This window comes from Pecten maximus, chromosome 8 (genome assembly GCF_902652985.1).
Source record: "Pecten maximus chromosome 8, xPecMax1.1, whole genome shotgun sequence".
In the NCBI taxonomy this organism is placed as follows: domain Eukaryota; kingdom Metazoa; phylum Mollusca; class Bivalvia; order Pectinida; family Pectinidae; genus Pecten; species Pecten maximus.
Window position 1 is genome coordinate 29,407,963 of NC_047022.1, and position 23,666 is coordinate 29,431,628.

At 34.6% G+C, this 23,666-nt stretch overlaps 1 protein-coding gene across 1 annotated transcript; it reads left to right on the forward strand.

Annotated features, from left to right (window-relative positions):
- On the forward strand, window positions 1-15,910 carry LOC117333138 (matrix metalloproteinase-16-like). Its single transcript, XM_033892276.1, has 11 exons — window positions 1-189; window positions 1,345-1,433; window positions 4,611-4,783; window positions 5,733-5,820; window positions 6,440-6,582; window positions 6,990-7,232; window positions 7,690-7,872; window positions 8,183-8,350; window positions 8,471-8,622; window positions 13,449-13,600; window positions 15,450-15,910. Exons 1-11 carry the CDS (start codon window positions 94-96, stop codon window positions 15,535-15,537), a joined length of 1,575 nt encoding a protein of 524 aa, XP_033748167.1. The 5' UTR covers window positions 1-93; the 3' UTR covers window positions 15,538-15,910.
- Window positions 15,911-23,666: the final 7,756 nt, after the last annotated feature.

The window sequence follows — 23,666 nt, forward strand, 5'->3', positions numbered from 1 at the left end:
ACTTGATCGTGTATAAGACAGAAAGGAAGAAGCAACCCAGACGTTTCCTTTGGCTTCGTGTTACCGTGCACACTGGATACGTGTATTATCAAAATGATAATAATGGAATCTAAAACAATATTCTCCGTGATCACTCTGCTGATATATGTTGGTAATGTTTGTGATGGAATGACCGATCTCGAAATAGATGTAAGTAATGTATGATATTCATATTGCAATGTTTGCTAACAATACTCTTATAATTCTGATTGTGTCTTGGTTTTCATAAATGCGTCATATTTTTGCTCGATGTTTACTGTCATTATCTAGATATCTGAAGGTTTTATCTCATGCACTCTATTTTCCAGTATGATATCGTTTTATATACATAATTAAAACGTAAACATATAGCACTACCGTAAATAGATGAACATATCGGGCGGAATAAGTGTTAAACTGACGTGGATGACGATAATATATTTAATTTGAACCTTATTACTTCAAGGCATAAATGTAAATCAACTGTAAAACATATAAGTGTTATCAACCATCCTGAACCTGAACCTGATCTTTAGTTCAGATTTGGAGAGGGATATTTAAAGGTGTTGGATATTCTAACACGACAGATAAGAAGTATACATTTCGAGGTTCATAAAGCAATAAATGTATGTTTTCTAGCATAATCCTTTTAAAATCCAAGAATGTTTAATATTTCCGCTCAATGCAGTAAACACAGAAATGTAAACACTCTTTATCGCGTTTATAAACAATAATGAGTGAGAAAATAACGTGTTGAACTGTTATTTGTTGTGCCAAAGATTTAATAATGAGTGAGAGAAGAACGTGTTGAACTGTTATTTGTTGTGCCAAAGATTTAATAATGAGTGAGAGAAGAACGTGTTGAACTGTTATTTGTTGTGCCAAAGATTTAATAATGAGTGAGAGAATAACGTGTTGAACTGTTATTTGTTGTGCCAAAGATAGAACTAAATACTTGTTTAAAAAACATTGTACAACATATTTTATCATTCTTTTTATAATTATTTATGAATTATGTTATCGATAGTTAATCAGACTGTTTTGATTAATTCAAATAATACAATGTATATTATTCATATTATATGAAAGATACTACAGAGTGCATTGTGTCATTTGTGATAAACATATTTGAGTATAAATCACCTTCTTGTTTGTTTCTTAAAGTGTGAAGTTGTGGGAACTGTGACTAATATCAATATTTTGTTTTCTATTTGTTATTGTTGTTGTTGTTTTTAGTTAATACTGAAAGTGTTTGGGTACAAGCATTGTTTATCATTACTACATTTGATTGGCATCTACTGCTAGATCGTATTCTGACTTTTCCAGGACTATTGTCGGACGTATGGATACCTACAGGATAGAATGCCTGGTACCGGTATTCCTGCTTCACCTGAACACCGGAAACTATGCCTCCAGTAAGAATCATTATTAACAATGATCCATTAACAGTGATCCATTAACAGTGATACATTAACAGTGATCCATTAACAGTGATCCATTAACAGTGATCCATTAACAGTGATACATTAACAATGACCCATTAACAGTGATCTATTAACAATGATATATTATCAGTGATCCATTAACAATAATCCATTAAACAGTGATCCATTAACAATGATCCATTAACAGTGATCCATTAACAGTGATCTATTAACAATGATATATTATCAGTGATCCATTAACAATAATCCATTAAACAGTGCTCCATTAACAATGATCCATTAACAATGATCTATTAACAATGATCCATTAACAGTGATCCATTAACAATAATCCATTAAACAGTGACCCATTAACAGTGATCTATTAACAGTGATCTATTAACAGTGATCCATTAACAGTGCTCGATTAACAATGATCCATTAACAGTGATCCATTAACAGTGATCCATTAACAATGATATATTAACAGTGATCCATTAACAGTGATCTATTAACAATGATCTATTAACAATGATCCATTAACAGTGATCCATTAACAATGCTCCATTAACAGTGATCTATTAACAATGATTCATTAACAGTGATCGATTAACAGTGATCCATTAACAATGATTCCATTAACAATGATACATTAACAATGACCCATTAACAGTGATCCATTAACAGTGATCCATTAACAATGATCCATTAACAGTGATCCATTAACAATGATCCATTAACAATGATCCATTAACAATGCTCCAATAACAATGATCCATTAACAATGATCCATTAACAGTGCTCGATTAACAATGATCCATTAACAATGCTCCATTAACAGTGATCCATTAACAATGATATATTAACAGTGATCCATTTACAGTGATCTATTAACAATGATCTATTAACAATGATCCATTAACAGTGATCCATTAACAATGCTCCATTAACAGTGATCTATTAACAATGATTCATTAACAGTGATCGATTAACAGTGATCCATTAACAATGATTCCATTAACAATGATACATTAACAATGACCCATTAACAGTGATCCATTAACAGTGATCCATTAACAATGATCCATTAACAGTGATCCATTAACAATGATCCATTAACAATGATCCATTAACAATGCTCCAATAACAATGATCCATTAACAATGATCCATTAACAGTGCTCCATTAACAATGATCCATTGATAATGCTCCAATAACAATGATCCATTAACGATGATCCATTAAACAGTGACCCATTAACAATAATCCATTAACATTGATCCATTAACAATGATCCATTAACAGTGATCCATTTACAATGACCCATTAACAATGATCTATTAACAGTGATCTATTAACAATGATCTATTAACAATGATCCATTAACAATAATCCATTAACAGTGATCCATTAACAATGATCCATTAACAATGATCCATTAACAATAATCCATTAACAATGATCCATTAACAGTGATCCATTAACAGTGATCTATTAACAGTGATCCATTAACAGTGATCCATTAACAATGATCCATTAACAATGATCAATTAACAATGATACATTAACAATGATCCATTAACAATGATCTATTAACAATGATCCATTAACAATGATCAATTAACAATAATCCATTAAACAGTGATCCATTAACAGTGATCCATTAACAATGATATATTAACAATGATCCATTAACAATGATCCGTTAACAATGATCCATTAACAGTGATCCATTAACAATGATCCATTAACAGTGATCTATTAACAGTGACCAATCTGTGATTTTTGTAGCATCATTATATATTATATTTGATTATCTTGAACGTAATCAACATCCGGGAATCTAAATAAAGCAATATTGAGTTTGTGAAATTAAAACAGTCATCTACATTTACCACCTCAGCAGGATCCAGACATATCTTATATTTTTACAAACGATTATGTCAAGCAATTAAAGCTATTCAGAACAAATATTCTTATTTGTAATTGATTTTGACTCAATATTGAGCTCGAATTCGAAGTACATATTCGATAAATTGATATTTCAAGGTCATGTGTTATTGAGAATAGAACCCGATGGTGTCATATACACGTAACAGGAAGTTTGGTGCGGTTTCCGTTGGTGACAAATGCCTGTCAACATCTTGAACCTGTATAGCAGCATCAAACGCATTCAACAAGTACTTAGACTTCCGTTTATACACAATTTCTCCTAAAACATAAATAATTATTCATCTAAGTGTTTTCACGAATTCATCGCAAACTGTCATATCCACTCAGTAATGTACTCTTCCCAAAGTCACACAAACCAGTCACGTTTAAATATATACATCATCTCACATCATAACTTCCGAAAACAAATATACTTAATGATAAGGTTGTGTTCAATGAAGTAATAAGTGTAATTTCTAATTATATATATGTACCAGGTTACTTAGCTTATTGCAGTAAAGGATTATTAAAGTAATGAAGTATATTTAGTCAGTATCGCGTTATTATTAAAACAGTAAACTGTATGACATTTCTCACAAAGCTGTATGAGGAAGGTATTGGCAAGAAGTCGTAATGTGTAAAGGTGGGTAGCTACCTGGATTGGATAGGTAGGTATGCCATATACAAGCTTAATATAAAATGTTTCTCACATAGTACTTCATATTGTGATTCTGTGTTTGCTAAGGATTGGATTGATAGTATAGTTCACCCTCATGAGGCTGAGACAGGGGAATCTCAACCGGATAAGGAAGATTTCTTAGTTGCCAAACACGAGACTTGCCGAGTGTTGGCAGCTTAAGCATGCTATTTCGAGACAATGTTGACGTGATTGAATTGTTGACGTGACGTCATTGTATTGTTGTCTCGACGTCATACAATTGTTGAGAGCGTGCGAATGATCACGTGTAGCTTGTTTCCCCCTAATGTGAGGTACGAAAATCTCACCCCGTTAAAACTGCAGATATAAAATATGAGTGTGTCCACTGAACAGGGATAAATCAACCCTTGTATAAGTGTTTGGCTGACCAGGCCGCTGGCTGACATATCCTTGTACATAGTACATTCCCATGTAAGATTTTATAATTCTCATACGGTTTGCTAGTATTCAGCAAGCATTGCTATTCGTACACACTGTCTGCCTAGATACATATATGCTTTGTTTTCCCATTTTAACAGACGCTTTCAAAATTTCAACTCTCTTGAAATAAATGGCCTTCCCGACGAAAACACCATTAATCAGATGAAAAAGCCAAGATGTGGATGTAATGACTTTTTAATGCCGGAGACAAAATTCATGATGAGGATCAGAAGAGATTTGAAACAGTTTAAACCAGCAGCGTTTAACCAAGGTATGTTAATGCTTTAAACGTTTAATCCACAATAAATCAACCAAGGGATTGAGACAGTAACTATTTAATCCACAATAAATCGGCCGAGGGAATGAGAGAGTAAACATTTAATCCACAATAAATCAACCGAGAGAATGAGCCAGTAACTATTTAATCCACAATAAATCGACCAAGGGATGAGAGAGTAAACATTTAATCCACAATAAATCAACAAAGGGAATGAGACAGTAAACATTTAATCCACAATAAATCAACAAAGGGAATGAGTCAGTAACCGTTTAATCCACAATAAATCAACCGAGGGAATGAGACAGTAACCGTTTAATCCACAATAAATCGACCGAGGGATTGAGACAGTAACCGTTTAATCCACAATAAATCGACCGAGGGAATGAGACAGTAACCATTTAATCCACAATAAATCGACCGAGGGAATGAGCCAGTAACTATTTAATCCACAATAAATCGACCGAGGGATTGAGACAGTAACCGTTTAATCCACAATAAATCGACCAAGGGAATGAGACAGTAACCGTTTAATCCACAATAAATCGACCGAAGGAATGAGACAGTAACAGTTTAATCCACAATAAAACAACCAAGGGATTGAGACAGTAACCATTTAATCCACAATAAATCGACCAAGGGAATGAGACAGTAACCGTTTAATCCACAATAAATCAACCGAGGGAATGAGACAGTAACCGTTTAATCCACAATAAAACAACCAAGGGATTGAGACAGTAACCGTTTAATCCACAATAAATCAACAAAGGGAATGAGACAGTAACCGTTTAATCCACAATAAATAAACCAAGGGATTGAGACAGTAACAGTTTGCAGCATTTAACATTTGTATTTTGATCTTTTTTTTTTAATGGAAACAGTCAGCAAGGATTGATACTACAATAGTTAGTGTGTATAAGACGCCAAGTTGTCGGTTTTTCAGGACCTGGACAATGGGAAAAGGTCAGGTTAACATACGCATTTCTAAACAGAAATGGATTTACCTACCAACTGGACCGATCGGTAATTAGGTAAGATACTGTTTTCGGTAAAGCTCCTTCAACATTTTTCCTGAAAACTCGTTTTCTGGTCAGTATAAAACGTTGAATGGACAATGCATGCAATTAAGAGTCCATAGATGAAAATTTACATATCAACTACGATAAAGAAAAACAAGCAGATTATAGTTTTATTGTATGTAATGCGTTGTTATACTTTTTAAAAATATACTATTTCAAAAATGTTTTTTGAAAATTTGAATTTCCTGTCGTAGTTGTACCGTATGTAATTACATTGCGATCCAGGTATTCATATCATCTTATAGACGACTTCCACAATGATTATGTCAGGGTATCGGGCTGACCATCACTGCGCCATTGAAACGTTCTTTTTAAAAACGCCGATGTGGCGCAGCGGTATAGGCTGCGGGTATTTCTGGCTAGGCGTTTGGGTGCCGTAGATCGTGAGTTCGAGGCCCGGTCAGGGCATGAGTCAAAAAGTTGTCTTCCTTTATCATTTGTGTTGCTAAGTTTGTATATCTATTTATTAGCACAATGTATCATATACACTATGTGTTGGTGATCCGAAGATACAGCTTTGAATTTCCTGTCGTAGTTGTACCGAGAGAAATATATATATATACTTTTCCAGGACGGAAATAGCTCGTGCGTTCAAAGTGTGGACAGACGTTTCAACATTAGAAATAACCTACACCGACGATGAAAAATCTGCAGATATAGTAATATCATTTGAAAGGCGTGACCATGGAGACGGATCGTCGTTTGACGGTAACGGTAAGAAATTACAATAATCTGTCAAATTCTTGTTGTAATATAAACAATCACACACTTGTGATGTTTGAAAAGAAAACGTGTGCAATTCGTTCTCATACATGCTAAATTGTAGCGAATCTTGGATGTTGTTTTAGACTGAAAATGTATTTCATTTTTTTCTTCTCGACACAATAATATTTTGCACATATTATGATAATAGCCGAGAAGAGTTTTCGTAGCGTTTTGATTTCCTTCTTTCGGAAGTTTGGAACATGAATCAATTTCATCTTAATATGTATTTATTTATTTATTTTTAAAGCTTGTTCTAAAAGCATACTTTAAGCTGATGGCATTTAATAAGAAACATTGATAATGTTAGATAGAATAGTAAGACGATTTTTTTTTTGACATTTTGACTTTATTTTCAGGGCTTGTATTAGCACATGCTTTTTATCCACCACATGGTGTAACACATTTTGATGACGATGAAATTTGGGTTATCAACAAGACAGGTGTTGACCTATTTACAGTAGCCGCTCATGAATTTGGACACGCTTTAGGTCTTGCACATTCTTCGAACGGCGATGCCCTGATGGCACCGTACTACGCCGGTTATAGGCCAAACTACAAACTACACTGGGATGATATCCGGGGTATTCAGACCATTTATGGTGAGTATTACATGTAAATAGAAGAATTGTTTCTTGTAGGCCTACCTATTTCTTATATACGGTGGCTGGGAACAGACAGGATAAAAATAGTACTTGTCTGATGGCATTGAAGATGTACATTGTACGTTATAGAAGATAGGTCTCTGCAATATACATATATAACAAGTAACACAAATGACTATAAGGGAGACAACTTTATGACTCGTGCTCTGGCCGGGCTTCGAACTCACGATCTACTGTACCTTATCGCCTAGCCAGAATTACTCATAGCTTATAAAAATGTGCCACATCCATGTTCTCTTTGAAAAAATATTGATTATTTCGTATAAGGTTTAACTATCAAGTTCATGATTTAGATATTGGTGTATACGATATGGAAATTAATTCCGATATATGTTCGACATATGTTCTATAAATGACAAATAATTTTATTTGAAATACAAAATTACTTTTGAAGGTGCCTCGTCAAATAATCCACCTCCACCAGTTACTACGCTTCCGCCTCCTACTCGGAGGACACGCCCAACAGAGGCGCCACGCCCAACCGAGGCGCCGCGCCCAACTCGGTTCATACCTACGACTACGCTACAACCAACAACACCAGATATATGTAGATTCGAATTTAAAGGTGTCATGCGAGGTGAATGATATTTCTACGAAACAGTATGCATGTAGCTTCTTTAACTTTCTACAATTGTTAAAATGACTGATAATTACCAAGGGTGACTTGGTCAAAAGTATTGGCAGTGGAGAAAGAAACAAAAACAAACCGTTCTAGACAGGACTAGAACAACCAAGTTTAGCCATGATCCTTCGCATGCCTATCTGTACATCTTATGGAAGTAACGTTGTGTGCAGTATAAAAAGTACACTGGTCGTGCTTTTGAAATCATCGGGTTAATTAAAGAAAAAAAAACCATTTAAATCTTTAACCGCTTATTTCTATACAGATGACAACGGTGATATCCTGGCGTTCAATTCACGTGGCGATGTAATAAGGATGACATTCAACGAGGGATTCATCGAGCAATTAAGATCTTCCGACATTTTCCCAGGGGCACCTGAAAGGTTCGATGACGTTATCAATGTCGCCTCTGCCGGCACAGTGTTTTTCAGAAGTAAGTATATTAGTCTGTAGAGTTCATGTATTCCCTCTTTTTAATACATAATTAAATTAATCATTTAATCCAAAAGAAAAGTCATTTTAATGATATTCGATATATGTATGTTGCTTTCAGGGGCACTGAACTGGAAGTACCAAATAAAGGCAGGAACCGTATCGGAAAGGGAGCTAACTGTGAGAGCATATATACCATATGCACGACGGCTACTTCGTGAAAAGATACGGGCTGTGTTTGCCACAAGTCATAATCGTGTTTACATAATTGGGGTACGTATTCTTAAAGTGGTTAAGAGGCGCGAGAAGCATCATATAAGGACGTTTATTTATTTCGAGTAGGTATGGTCAAATGGCGGCGCGATGGTAATGTTTGACTCCGTGTAAATGCTCTTAGATATATTAATGGAGTACCATGTCCTTATAAATACTTAGTATTTATCAGGCCAGGGTACGATATATTATTTTACAAATTAAGCATGCGATTGGAATACAATAATTTACTCGTCTGTAATGAAACATTTAAATCAAAAACATCATAATCATGTCCACAAGTACCTGTGATGGAGAAACGGTCGGTAAGGTGGTATCGTGAAAATGTAAAGATTGAGAAACATAACATTTTGTGCAATCTCATTGAAATACATATCCTCGTTAAAAATATACTAACGTACAGTAGCATATACTGTATGATAAACTGCATTTCAGTAAGTTAATAAATTAGTATGCTACATTCCTCTGGCTAGTACACATACGTGTACCAGTCTACCCACTTACACAGACCTTGATCTCGAAGTAATTTTTATAGTGCATAACTTTATATCTCACAATATTTACATTTTGTGTTGCATTTGCCTACATGTCGTTAGTAAACTACAATTTACAGTGATTCGGTCAGTGTAGGAATACATCCCAAGGTGTTGCTGGTCAAAACAATGGCCGCCAGTTATTTTCGGCAGTCAGAATTTTCTGCCGATCTTACTACGAAGGCAACTGTAACATCAGAGCCCTTCGGATTATTTTCGGCCTAGAGAGCTTTCGAATGTTAGCATTTATTTACATAAGCCACAACAAAAAATAAAGCAACTTACAAGTTATGAGAGTAATAGTTTAAACTTTATAATTGTAGTCAACGCAAAATAACTAGAAGCGCCGTTCTTGATCTAGGAATAACCGTAATCAAATGGTCAATGTCGTCACACTCACAGGGGCTTGTTTCCTAATTTTCTGAAATGCTAGACACGACAACATTAAAAGGCCAGTAATTTTTTTTTTAATCTTGTAAAAAATCGAGAGTATCGACATGGTTTTCGGTTGTGTATGTATACTGGATTTTAGTTTTGTGGTTAATTTAGCCCTGTGAAGTTGAAAATCGTCTGCTAATTTAGCGGCACTGAGTTGACCGGTTAGACTGGAATCTGTTTCAAATGAAATAACCTTGTAATTGTTTTTACCTACTGTCAAGACGACTTTCATAATAATAGAATTAAACAGCTAATATTCTTCTGAAAATAACGTAAATCCAGTCGATAGAAACATACGTGTTTCCGAGGAATCGAGCACAGGGGCATGTCTAGTCTTATTTTAAAAATTGCCAGAATACCTATATAGTTTTAATACATGTATAAAGGTATTCTGGCTAATTTTTAATGTAAGACTTGACATGCCCCTGTGAGTCGAATCTGTCCTGTGCAATACCCGTTCAACGCCGCATCACTTCTAACTGTTAACCGTTATATCATTGCGCGGAAAAACGGCTTTGATTTTAAACAATCAGAAATTATGCAATTGTGAATAATTTGACGATATCTACAAAGTATATGAAATTTAAAATAACAGCAAATTTGTGCCAAACCATTTATGTTTTTGCTATTAATAACGACAATATATTATAAGGACTATATTATTCTTTCTGGAAATTTCGGTCATGCGGGTATTTGAAGTTGCTGACGTCAGTGATAGGGTAAGCGGCAAATTTAAACGCGTCATAACCTACAATAAATAAAAGAAAATCGTTATGAATGTAAATATAAGCATTGAACTGTTACCAAATGGTAGTATACAATCGATAAGAATAAACTTTGAGTGACAGATAAATATTTCATAACATTGTATTCATATCGACTGTATACTATGACAGGCAGTTCATGTCAAAAACGAAATGCATTAAACGCGTTAAACATAACATTTAACGCGTCAAAACTAGCACGCTTACCATGTAACGCGTGTTAAATCTTAACACGTTAAATGTTTTCTTGGATTTTAAACGCGTTAAATTTGCTGCTTAGCTAGCATTTAACGTGATAAAAAGCTTCGTTCGTTTAACGCGTTGAGAGTCGTAGCTTCTGTTTTAACGCGTTAAAATGACTAAAATAACAGACCAATCGAATTCCTTGTTGCAAATATGTATCTACTATGTATTTAAAGGACTAACAGTATGGATACCAGAGCCAGCTTTCTGGAGAGAATTGACTCTACCGTCAGTTATTGTTATCGTGTTGGTAGGGGGTGTAATGCTGACACAAGAGACACTCTTGTACAGATGTGACACTTTTTTTCCATTTTATAGAGTTCATATCGATCAGTCCGTCCGTCCGTCCGTCCGGCGTCAACTTTTTCATTTAAACAACTTCTCAATACCAGAGGCCAGGACTTGCATCTGGTTAGCTCACCTGCCTGAAGAGGCTACAAAGTTTGTGAAAATAAATGACCTTGACCTTCATTCAAGGTCACACGGGTCAAATAGGCTATAATCTTCAAATGACTTCTTCTCATTAACCAAGAGGACCAGGGACTTGATATTGGGCCTGTAGCATGCTAGGGTGAAGGGCTACGAAGTTTGTTCAAATAAATAACCTTGGCCTTCATTCAAGGTCACATGGATCAAATAGGCTAAAATCTTTAAACGACTTCTTCTCAATAACCAAGAGGCCCAGGGAGTTGATATTGGGCCTGTAGCATCCTGGGGTGAAGGGCTACGAAGTTTGTTCAAATAAATGACCTTGACCTTCATTCAAGGTCACATGGATCAAATAGGCTTAAATCTTTAAACGACTTCTTCTCAATAACCAAAAGGCACAGGGACTTGATATTGGGTCAGTGGCATGCTAGAGTAAAGGGCTACCAAGCTTGTTCAAATATATGACCTTAACCTTCATTCTAGGTCACAAAGGTCAAATAGGCTAGAGTCTTCAAACGACTTCTTCTCAATAACCAAGAGGCCCAGGGACTTGATAATGGGCCTGTAGCATCATGGGGTGAAGGGCTACCAAATTTGTTCAAATGAATGACCTTAACCTTTATTCAAGGTCACAAACGTCGAATAGGTTATAATCTTTAAACAACTTCTCAGTAATCAAGAGGCCCAGAGACTTGATATTGGGCCAGTGGCATGCTAGGATGAAGGGCTACCAAGTTTGTTCAAATAAATGACCTTGACCTTCATTCAAGGTCACATGGATCAAATAGGCTTAAATCTTTAAACGACTTCTTCTCAATAATCAAAAGCCACAGGGACTTGATATTGGGTCAGTGGCATGCTAGAGTAAAGGGCTACCAAGCTTGTTCAAATAAATGACCTTAACCTTCATTCTAGGTCACAAAGGTCAAATAGGCTATACTATTTAAACAACTTCTTCTCAGTAATCAAGAGGCCCAGAGACTTGATATTGGGCCAGTGGCATGCTAGGATGAAGGGCTACAAAGTTTGTTCAAATAAATGACCTTGACCTTCATTCAAGGTCACATGGATCAAATAGGCTTTAATCTTTAAACGACTTCTTCTCAATAACCAAAAGGCCCAGGGACTTGATATTGGGCCAGTGGCATGCTAGGGTAAAGGGCTACCAAGCTTGTTCAAATAAATGACCTTGACCTACATTCAAGGTCACATGGATCAAATAGGCTTAAATCTTTAAACGACTTCTTCTCAATAACCAAAAGGCCCAGGGACTTGATATTGGGCCTGTAGCATCCTGGGGTTAAAGGCTACCAAGTTTGTTCAAATGAATTACCTTGACCTACATTCAAGGTCACAGGGTGAAATAGGCTTAAATCTTTAAACAATGGCCATGCAATAGCAAAGTGTCACCAAGACCTGATATTAGGCCAATAGTATGCTGGAATGAAGGACTAGAAAATCTATTGACATGAATAAACCTAGCTTATTCTGATATTTGAATAAAGTAGTAATCAGCATAGTATCTGTAGAAATGACCTCAATCAACTTCAAATTTGCTGTAGAGCCAGGTGAGCGATGCAGGCCCATTGGGCCTCTTGTTTTGTGTATGGGTCCCAGATGATAGCCCGATATTCCATGACCATCCATACATGATGGATCTTACGAGCGAGATGTAGTTTTGGTTGCAGTGGATTTCGATTTCGGAATTCACACGTAGTAGTCATACGTTGACTCTTCTTTTTTATTACAAAGAACCATTGTCAAATACTTCATATTTGCAAACTGACAATATCACCGACGGGAAGGGATTGTCTTAGCACAGCCTCAAGGCATTCTTGCACCACCGCCCGAACCTCTCTCTTTGAAGCTTCCATATTGTTTCCCGCTTCCATGAAGAACTTTCACCGGAATGCTGATATGAAATGGTGCAACCGATTGGTTAATTTGATAAAGTTTAACGCGTTAACAATTAATGCGTTAAAATAATTATAAACTTGATATAACTGTATTTAACGCGTTAAATGATAAATGCATTTAACGCGTTATATGTAAAAACATTAACGCATTGAGATTTAACGCGTTAAATCTTAACGCGTTTAATGTTACGTTTAACGCGTTAAATGCTAACGCGTTAGATGTATCTCGTTTTTGACTTGCCGTTCATGTCAAAAACGAGACACATTTAACGCATTATCACATTCAGAAAACTACTTCGAAACTCTACTCATACTCAAACTGTCATAATACTATCATTTGGTAACAGTTCAATGCTTAAATGTACAGTTTGTGTTGTATTATACTAATTCTATCTCCGTCCTACATGTGTAAGACCCAGATACTTGCGATAGTTATATGAATATAACATACTATTAATTATTATCATCACAATAGTAATTTTACATTTTTTTTTATTTTATAGAGGTACTTTGTGCAGGAGTTTAACGCACAAACGATGGAGATGGTGCCAAACTCGTACGGTTATGTTAGTACGACGTTCCCGGGGATACCAACAGAGGTCGATGCAGCTTTGGCCGTTAGTACACGGGAAATCTACTTTTTCAAAGGCTCAGAGTAAGTACACATCACCATCACCACGACCACCACCACATCATCATCATCATCATCATCATCATCATCATCATCATCATCGCATATACACGCATGTAGGGCCAACGTTTATATATGTAGTGGTATTTGTCACTTTCAAATGCCTAGGCAAACAGGTCAAATTGTAGGTATTAGCACGTTCACCAAACATATGTACATATTGTGTTAGCACGTTCACCAGACATATTGTGTTAGCACGTTCACCAGACTTATGTACATATTGTGTTAGCACGTTCACCAGACATATTTACATATTGTGTTAGCACGTTCACCAGCCATATTTACATATTGTGTTAGCACGTTCACCAGACTTATGTACATATTGTGTTAGCACGTTCACCAGACATATGTACATATTGTGTTAGCACGTTCACCAGACATATTGTGTTAGCACGTTCACCAGAAATATTTACATATTGTGTTAGCACGTTCACCAGACATATTGTGTTAGCACGTTCACCAGACATATGTAGATATTGTGTTAGCACGTTCACCAGACATATTGTGTTAGCACGTTCACCACACATATTTACATATTGTGTTAGCACGTTCACCAGACATATGTACATATTGTGATAGCACGTTCACCAGACATATGTAGATATTGTGTTAGCACGTTCACCAGACATATTGTGTTAGCACGTTCACCAGACATATGTACATATTGTGTTAGCACGTTCACCAGACATATTGTGTTAGCACGTTCATCAGACATATGTACATATTGTGTTAGCACGTTCACCAGACATATTTACATATTGTGTTAGCACGTTCATCAGACATATGTACATATTGTGTTAGCACGTTCATCAGACATATGTACATATTGTGTTAGCACGTTCACCAGACATTTTGTGTTAGCACGTTCACCAGACATATTTACATATTGTGTTAGCACGTTCACCAGACATATGTACATATTGTGTTAGCACGTTCACCAGACATTTTGTGTTAGCACGTTCACCAGACATATGTACATATTGTGTTAGCACGTTCACCAAACATGTGTACATATTGTGTTAGCACGTTCACGAGACATATGTACATATTGTGTTAGCACGTTCATCAGACATATGTACATATTGTGTTAGCATGTTCACCAGACATATGAACATATTGTGTTAGCACGTTCACGAGACATATGTACATATTGTGTTAGCACGTTCACCAAACATGTGTACATATTGTGTTAGCACGTTCACCAGACATAGTTACATATTGTGTTAGCACGTTCCCCAGACATATGAACATATTGTGTTAGCACGTTCACGAGACATATGTACATATTGTGTTAGCACGTTCATCAGACATATGTACATATTGTGTTAGCATGTTCACCAGACATATTGTGTTAGCACGTTCACGAGACATATGTACATATTGTGTTAGCATGTTCACCAGACATATTTACATATTGTGTTAGCACGTTCATCAGACATATTGTGTTAGCACGTTCACCAGACATATTGTGTTAGCACGTTCACCAGACATATGTACATATTGTGTTAGCACGTTCATCAGACATATGTACATATTGTGTTAGCATGTTCACCAGACATATTTACATATTGTGCAGTCAAACACCATTATTCCTCCAACATATATACATTATATATAGTACATTGTCATCCCACTGGAAATCATGTTTCCGGCATAAACGTCAATTAAAGTATCAACGATGAAATACCTGATTCCCTGACTTTCATCATGTTTCTCTTTAAAACTGTGCGTCTGTTATTTTACCAGTATGGGGAGATATATAATGTAGATAATAAATGACGTACATGTAAACATTTTATATTTTGTTTTTCAGGTTTTGGCGATTTGATTTAACTTCCCAGCGTATTTTAGAAAGAAAAAGAAAAATAGCGCCACGATTTATACGAGGGCCCTGTGTTTGACGTTGAAAAACCATAAAAATATATACTTGAAAAGTATTTGTTGTTATAACTTATTTACAATGGACATCGCATAAACTATTGATTGGAAACCATCACAACAGACGTATCTGTCAACAAGTGTTGTTTTTCAACTTTCAAAACATGAAATAATCATTACAACTGTTAACTACCAAACAGTTTAAACCACACGTGGAATAGCCTTTGACCGGGACTATTTCTTAATCACGTGGTCCAATGTGTTTTGATTGGCTGACACTAGAAGGCCGCTTTATGGTGCCGCGGAAATGATGACACAAAAAGTAGGTTGCATTTGTTTTAGTGATGATTCATTTGAAAAAATAGATTTATATTAAATTGTGACTTTAATAATAAACTTGCTATCATTTGTTATGATTAACAATGCATTGTAATATCTGCACACATTTTTGAAAGATGTCAGATTTGATTATTCATTAGCGGAATTTCACTAAAGGTCATATCCTTACACCACACCTTGTAAACAAGAAATATCTTTAAAAAAGATAAACGACATAATTTTAATGCTGGTGGTTATAATGTAAAACTGCTGGTGAAATAAGACAACGAACTGATGCGTTTAAGCACGGATAATAAAAATACATTAGTTTGAATCATTTTTGGTGATAATAAGACTGCATTTGAATCAGGAATATAATTTTATTAATGTGTCTTTTGAAAAGATACATCCACTTATTCAGTTTGCATTCAATCTTAACTTTGTTTGTTTGTTTGTTTTTTTTGTTTTTTTTTTTGCATTTATACTTCATCTTGACCAGTAACGCTACCTGTCGCGTCATATCCGGGGCCAAAAGAATATTATACGGATATGCCGGAAAAAAAAAAAGGAAAAAAAGAATGCATGTAGACACAAAACAGGTCAATTCATCCTCAGAATATCTTTTCTATTGTGGTAGAAACAGGTCACACAAACTCGTGGTTGGCATTTCCTTCATTCTTGTTAGTTATTTTTTCAAAGTCATAAAAACACTCGCTTATAAAACGAGTATAAGCGAGTGATTTTATAACTTTGGAAAAATAACTGAAATGCCATATTGAGTACAACAACCAGTTATTGTGTAAGTTCTATGTATTTTATATGATTGTGTGCGAGTTTTAAATTCGACGAAAACATTTGGTTATTTTTTTATTTCTGTTACCTGGTCCTAAGGACCGATGAGCTTATGATATGGTGCGGCGTCCGTCAACTATACCTTTGATTTGCTACTAATTGTAAAAGACGGATTGATTTTGGAATAAATCTGGTTAGAAACATCCTTGGGGGAGGGGAACAAACTTAGCATAAATGCATTGTGACGATGGCCTCCCTGGGCGGGAAATACGAGGCCCAATAGGGGAAATAGAGGGAAGTCATTTAAATCGTTACTAGTTATGAACGAGTGAATTGATTTTGACCAAACTTGGTCTGAAGTATCTGTGGGGGAAAGGAAGAAATTTAGCATAAATGGTATATCTAGCCCCCACTGGGCTGGAAGAGCGCAGTCCAAATAGGGGAAATACAAGCGGTAAAGGCAAGTGTTTTAATCGCTACTAGTCATGAACGGGTTAATAGGTATTAATAAAATTCGGTCAGAAGCTTTCTTTGGGTGAAAGGGAATCCAGAACCAATTCTGTATAAATGGCGAAACCAGGGAAAGAAAGAGTGGGCCAAATAGGGGAAATATCACAAATTCTTTGAAATCCGTTTTGTAATCACTGCAGTATCCGGGTGATCGATACAGGCCCTCTAGACCTCTTGTTTTTCATTATGTTGGTGCTATTGTGTTTTTATACTTTTCGTAATAGTAAGATAGTTTGTGTTAAACACATTTTAATTTGTTAATCTTTTAATATTGATAAACATTTTATTTACTTGTTTTGCATTTCTCACTTAATTGAAAAGTGCACACAAATTGTAATACTTATGTATACATATATATTTGATCATACTATTTAAATCAAATTTCCTTCTTAAATTAGGTTTCCGTTTTAGTGAATCTTGATTTGAAACATAGCATTGAACAGGTTTCACTTTCAAAGGCATTGTTTTTTACAAGACAATACATCTAAAATGAACATCTTTTTTTTTTATTTTTTATTCACAATCAGCATATTAATAGTTTACATTGCTTGCCCTCACACAGGAGGGGACTCATTCACCACAACTTTACATAATATATATATATATATTATGGTATAGCTTGCATTTTCCCATGTGTTCACATCATATTAGCATCATGCCATCTTACATTTTTGTATACTTCTCATTCGCACACATAGGTACATGTATACAGTGTAATATTTCAACCCTACCATATTACAACATGTATGTACATAGTTTCGTAATTATTATTAGTCAAATATGTTCTTCAATGAATCCCAGACATAATAAAACTTATTTGAGTGCTTTAGTATTGAAATATTCATTTTTAAGGACTGTATAATACTATTTAATGTCTGTTGCTTGCTTCCAGCTTTGTTTTCAAATTTAATTTTATTTCTAGATTTCCAAATTTGCCATTTTGTAGAGAGAATTATTAGATTAATAACTAAACAAGAGTTAAAATTTAAATGATGACATCCAAGCATAACGTCTCTTTCAGAGATCTTATAAACTTGGTGTAGTTGGGAAATACAATTTATTGCTTTATTAATTACTGGTTCTATATAATTCCATATTTCTTTAGAGAGAATGCATCTATAAAATAAATGTTGTTGAGTTTCTAAATGCATGTTACAGAGGTTACATTTTCCATCCGAGAGTCCCATTTTCATTAATTTATAGTTTGTTGATACTATGTTATGTAGACATTTCCAATGAAATTCTTTGCTTTTTCTGTCTGCAATAGATGTTTGCATTATTTTCCATATTCTTTTCCAATTTAAGAGTTCATTTTCGTATATTGATTCCCATTTTTGTTGTGCTTTAGGTTGATAGTCATCATCTAAAAAGATATCTGTCAATAACTTATTTTTTAGATCTGTTGGTTCTATAATTTTATTCATATATTTTAGAGTTAGGTTATCTGTTATAGTAGCATTATTGTCATCAGTTGAAGAAGGATTGTTTGTCTTTAGTTCTATTAGCCAGTTCTTAGGTATGGAATTTTTTTTATTCTAGAGAACTCCGATATCCAATTTTCCTTTTGCTCAAGCTTTTGCAAGAGTGTATCGGATGAAATAAAGTCATTGTTTGATTCATCCCATATATCCTCAATTCTAATTATACATGATTTAGTCCAATTCCTAAAAAATATGGGATTCCTTTTGAAAACTATTTTATCATTTCCAAAAAGCATTTGTTTTTTAATATTTTCTTTCGTCAAAGTCTTTGGTAAGGTTTTCAGTAAATACTGCCACTCCAGTATCTGTGATCTATAGAGTTCTGGTATGTTACTCATGTCTAAAGATTTTGTACTACTGCATTTGCATATGAAAAATTTAATACCAAATTTGTTATCATATTTTTGAAGCCAATATTTGCCCAAGGCATTCCAGATTTGTAGTTCTGAATTTACAATGTTATATATATTTTTTATACTTCTTTGTCTACAGATCATATCAACGTCTGTCATATTAAGCCCACCTCTTGATTTATCTCTGTAGCAAGTTTCTTTGGATACCTTATTTACCTTGCTTTTCCAAAGGAAGGAATAGAATGAGTTTATTGACTGTCTGTTTGTACTTGTTCGGTATTAGTGTCTGAGCTACCTCATATGTAATTGTCGACAATAGTAGTAATTTAATTATTATCATTTTCCCTTGCATAGTAAGATTTCGTTTTTCCCATCTACCAATCAATGTTTTATTTTTTTGTATTTTTGCTTCCCAAAGTATTACTTGGTCAATGTTATACCCATGAGTTATTCCTAAGGCTTTAATGTTTTGAACCCATTTTATTTGAGTATATCTTGGTGGTCTTTGTTTCCAGATACCTAAGTACATTCCTTTTGTTTTCTGGTAATTTACCTTTGCTCCAGAAGCTTTTTCATATTTGTTAAGTGTTTTAAAAATTTCTGTAATGCTATTTTCTGATCCTATAAATAATTGGGAGTCATCTGCAAACATACTAATTTTAGCTTCAATGTTTTTATTGTTTAAGCTTGGAATAGATATACCTGTTATATTTTTGTTTTTACGTATTGTAAAAGCTAAGGGCTCAGCCTGTATAATGTAGATCAGAGGCGCGAGCGGGCAGCCTTGTTTTACAGAACTACTTATTTTGAAGAATTTGGAGAGAAAACCATTTGTTAATATTTGACTGTAAGAGTTAATGTATGTCATTTGAATCCATCGAGAAAGTTTATCACCAAAGCCAAATTCATTAAAGCATTTTTGAATCCATCTCCATTCTACTAGATCGAAAGCCTTTTCCTGATCTAGAAAAATAATCCCACCCTCATCATTTTCTATGTTCGTGTACTCAACTACATCTTGAATTGAGCGTATATTTTCTTCTATATTTCTGCCCTTTCACAAATCCTTTTTGGTCTGGGTGTACTATGAATGATAAACAAGTTTTTATTCTTTCTGCTAATATTTTTGTGATAATCTTATAGTCATTATTTAAGAGGGTAATTGGGCGCCAGTTTCTTATTTCCTCACGTTCACCTTGTTTATAAAGCAAAGTGATTATACCTTTGTTCTGACTTTCTGTTAATTCATTTGTCTGAAACACTTCTGTAATTACCTCAGTAAATTCATCTTTTATCAGGTACCAATACTTTTTATAAAATTCTGAAATTATACCATCAGAGCCTGGTGATTTATTACATTTAAGATTGTCAATAGCAATTTTTATTTCATCTCCTGTCGGAAGGATATCTCCATTTTCTTTATCAGCCTCACTTATTTTTTTATCAACATTTTCTAATAGTTTATTAGCCTCTATTTCATTTATCCCCTCTGTTGAGAATAAGTTTTCATAAAAATGGACTTGTTCCTTTAATATGTCTTCAATATTATGTTTATATGTTCCATCTTTACTTTCAATGGATGTCCATTTTTTATTTAACCCTTTAGATTTTTCAAGTCCAAAAAAGTAATTTGTTGATTTTTCCCCTTCTTCGTACCATTTGACTCTGGATCTAATTCTAGCAGCCGTTGCCTTTTGTTGGTAGTATGCTTCTAATTTTTGTTGGATGTTATCATACTCTTTGTTTTGAAGGGTTTTTGTTTGTAGTTTTGTTTCTAATTTCTTTATTTGTTTTTCTTTTGTATTTAATATTTTACTTGTAGATAAACATATATCTTTTATTTTAATTTTCGCTATATCCCACCATTCTTTGACAGAGTTAAATTTGTGTTTACTTGTTTTCCAAGTGTTCCAAAAATGTGTAAGTGCATTTTTGAATTGAGTACATGTACTATCTATTATCTTTTCACTCATTTTCCAATATCCCGGTCCTTGTATGCTATTTACAAGTTTAATATTCAGACAAGGGACACCATAGTGATCTGTTTTTGTAAATGGACAGAATTCTATAGATGTAATAGTCACATTTGCATCAAGATCTTTAGAAATATAGAATCTATCAATTCGTGATCGTTTATTGCCCCTTCTAAAAGTAAAGGCCACTTTACTTGGATTTCTTCTCCTCCATACAATTTCAGTATCTAATTTATCTATCATTTATCTATCATATCTTCTAGTTCTTCTTTCCCCGAGTCATTTTGATCCCTTGTGCTATTTCTATCTAAATCCTTATTGATTACACTATTGAAATCTCCCCCAATAATAAGCTTATTTCCATCATATTTGTATTTTGATAATTCCTGTTTCATAAGATCATAAAAAAGTTTCTTTTCCTTAGCATCATTAGGTGCATATGCATTTACTAATGTTATTTTATGCTCATCCTGTTGAAATGTGAGTATAATGTAACGGCCATCTTTATCTCTTGCTACTTCAGTAGGCTTTATTTGTAAACCTCTCCTACATAGAATGGACACTTTTTGATGCCGATGTACCATTCGACCAGTAGCTTTCACTATCCCTTTCACCCTTCCATTTATATAGAGAGTTGTTATCTCCACAATGAGTTTCTTGACAAAAGATTATATCAGCTTTTACTTTTCTAAACCAGAAAAAAAGATTTGATCTTTTTTCTTTGGTATTGAAGCCATTTACATTGATTGTTATTAATTTTATCTTCTCCATGCGAAAAGATGCAAGGTTTTTATACTGAATGTAGTTCTAGATATCATCAGATAAAATACCATACACATTTATTTATTATTATTTTTTTTTTTTTTTCATATTATTTTTACTATTTTTTTTTTTTTATATATATATGTATTTTTTGTTTTCAGTATTTTTTCAGTATGTATGTTCTGTCCTTTGACACTTACTCTCAGTTGTGAAGCTAACATCTGATGTCTCGCTTCTAGAACGTTTCTTGGATTTCACAGTCACTGTTTTGGTTTTATTGGTGTCATATATAGAGTCCAGGAAGCCTGCAAGCAGTGCCTGTGCACCTTTATTGTTAACATACATGTATAAGCCATCTTTTGGATCAAATAGATTTCCAGTGGGTCTATCACCTTCTAGAAATAGTTTGTCATTGTCTATGAATTGCATATCATGTCGTTCACAAAACTTTTTGACAAAGTTATTGACTGTTTTGGCAGTACGGTTTGCATTACTTGCACTTTGACTAGTGCCCACTCGTGGTAGTATGCTGGATACAGTTATCCTTGCATTGGGAATGGATTCCTGTACTTTATTGACCGCGGTAGTCACATTAATGTTGACTGTGTCAGGGTCCTTCTTGTATCTTGTTACATCGTTGGTTCCTAGCTGAATCACTACATCATCAATGTTACTTAGTTTGATGTCAGTATTCCTCTGTGCCATTTCAAGTATTTCGTCGACCCTCTCTGCTGTGGCTCCTGATTTTGATAGTATTTGTACACCTGGGTCAGTGTTTACAATGCGGTTACAGTTGGATGCCCCCAATACCAGTGCATGTATGCGTAATGGATGTGCTTGGCTCACCTGGTTGTCACTGTGTGGTACCAGTACACTATCAGTCTGTTTTGGTCGAGTGCTTCCACTAGGAGTAGGTTGCATAAGTTGGCTGTTTGTGCTCCATCGTTTACCTGTACTCTGGGAGTTATTTGGCGTCTCCCATACAGTGAAATTTGTTTGTGTAACTGAGCACTCTCTGGCCAGGTGGTTGGTGTCACCACACTTATAGCACCTCTTGACCCTTGAGGGAACATCTAAAATGAACATCTTAATATTTTGAATCTATGTGTTAGGCATGCTAGGTTATGTAATGTAGTTAATACTGCACACTCATACAGTTCTACTACCATCTGTATTCTCTTCACGAACCTCTGTACTCAAATTAATCCAGACAGAGGTAATATTTTTTATGTACATATTTGTTCAAGCTTAGACATTTGTACTAAATTATCTTTTGTTTCGTCTGTGTACGTTGATCAATTAAAATATTTTAATACAACTGCGTTATGATTTAATCCTTCAGAGATATAAATAATTATGTATTTATCATGCTGCATTAGACCTGCTGTTGGAGTGGTTTAAATCCATTAGGTTCATAAATCTTAACACACAAATCACAAATCTGCATTTCTTGATCCTGATCATGATGTCAAATCAACATTGAAGGTTCACATTGACAGGTTGGTGAATATACCTGCAGATATGGCATCAAATTATATAACAATATGGGCTCTTCTATAATCATTACATTTCCTGCTTACAAAAACAACTAGCTATAGGCTTGTGTGACAACTAGAGCAATAGAAAATACAATGACGATAAAATCGTCAGAATGATTGACTTACTTATCAATATTACCTCCGTTGAGTTTGTTGACCATATCTTCCAATAGACTGCACATGTGCATGCCGGGGGAAACAAGCTGTGTTCCTCTTTTGGCAGACTTGCTTCATACAAAGGCATATCAATTTCACTGGTTAAGAATCTTACATTTATTTCACCAGCTTCCTCATCTCGAGCTTCCCATTTTTTTTAATATTGATTCCTTAACTGCTTATCCTGCTGAGCAAGAAGTCGGGTCAAAATGTCAATATTAATGTGACTTAAAATTACTGTTACCCAAAAACTTCAAACCAAAAAAATG

Bases quoted from the DNA above. Each gene is read 5' to 3' on its own strand.
- LOC117333138 (XM_033892276.1), top strand. From the start codon at position 94: ATGATAATAATGGAATCTAAAACAATATTCTCCGTGATCACTCTGCTG. The intron at 190-1,344 runs GTAAGTAATGTA...TGACTTTTCCAG, and splicing joins TGACCGATCTCGAAATAGAT to GACTATTGTCGGACGTATGG. The intron at 8,351-8,470 runs GTAAGTATATTA...TGTTGCTTTCAG, and splicing joins CGGCACAGTGTTTTTCAGAA to GGGCACTGAACTGGAAGTAC.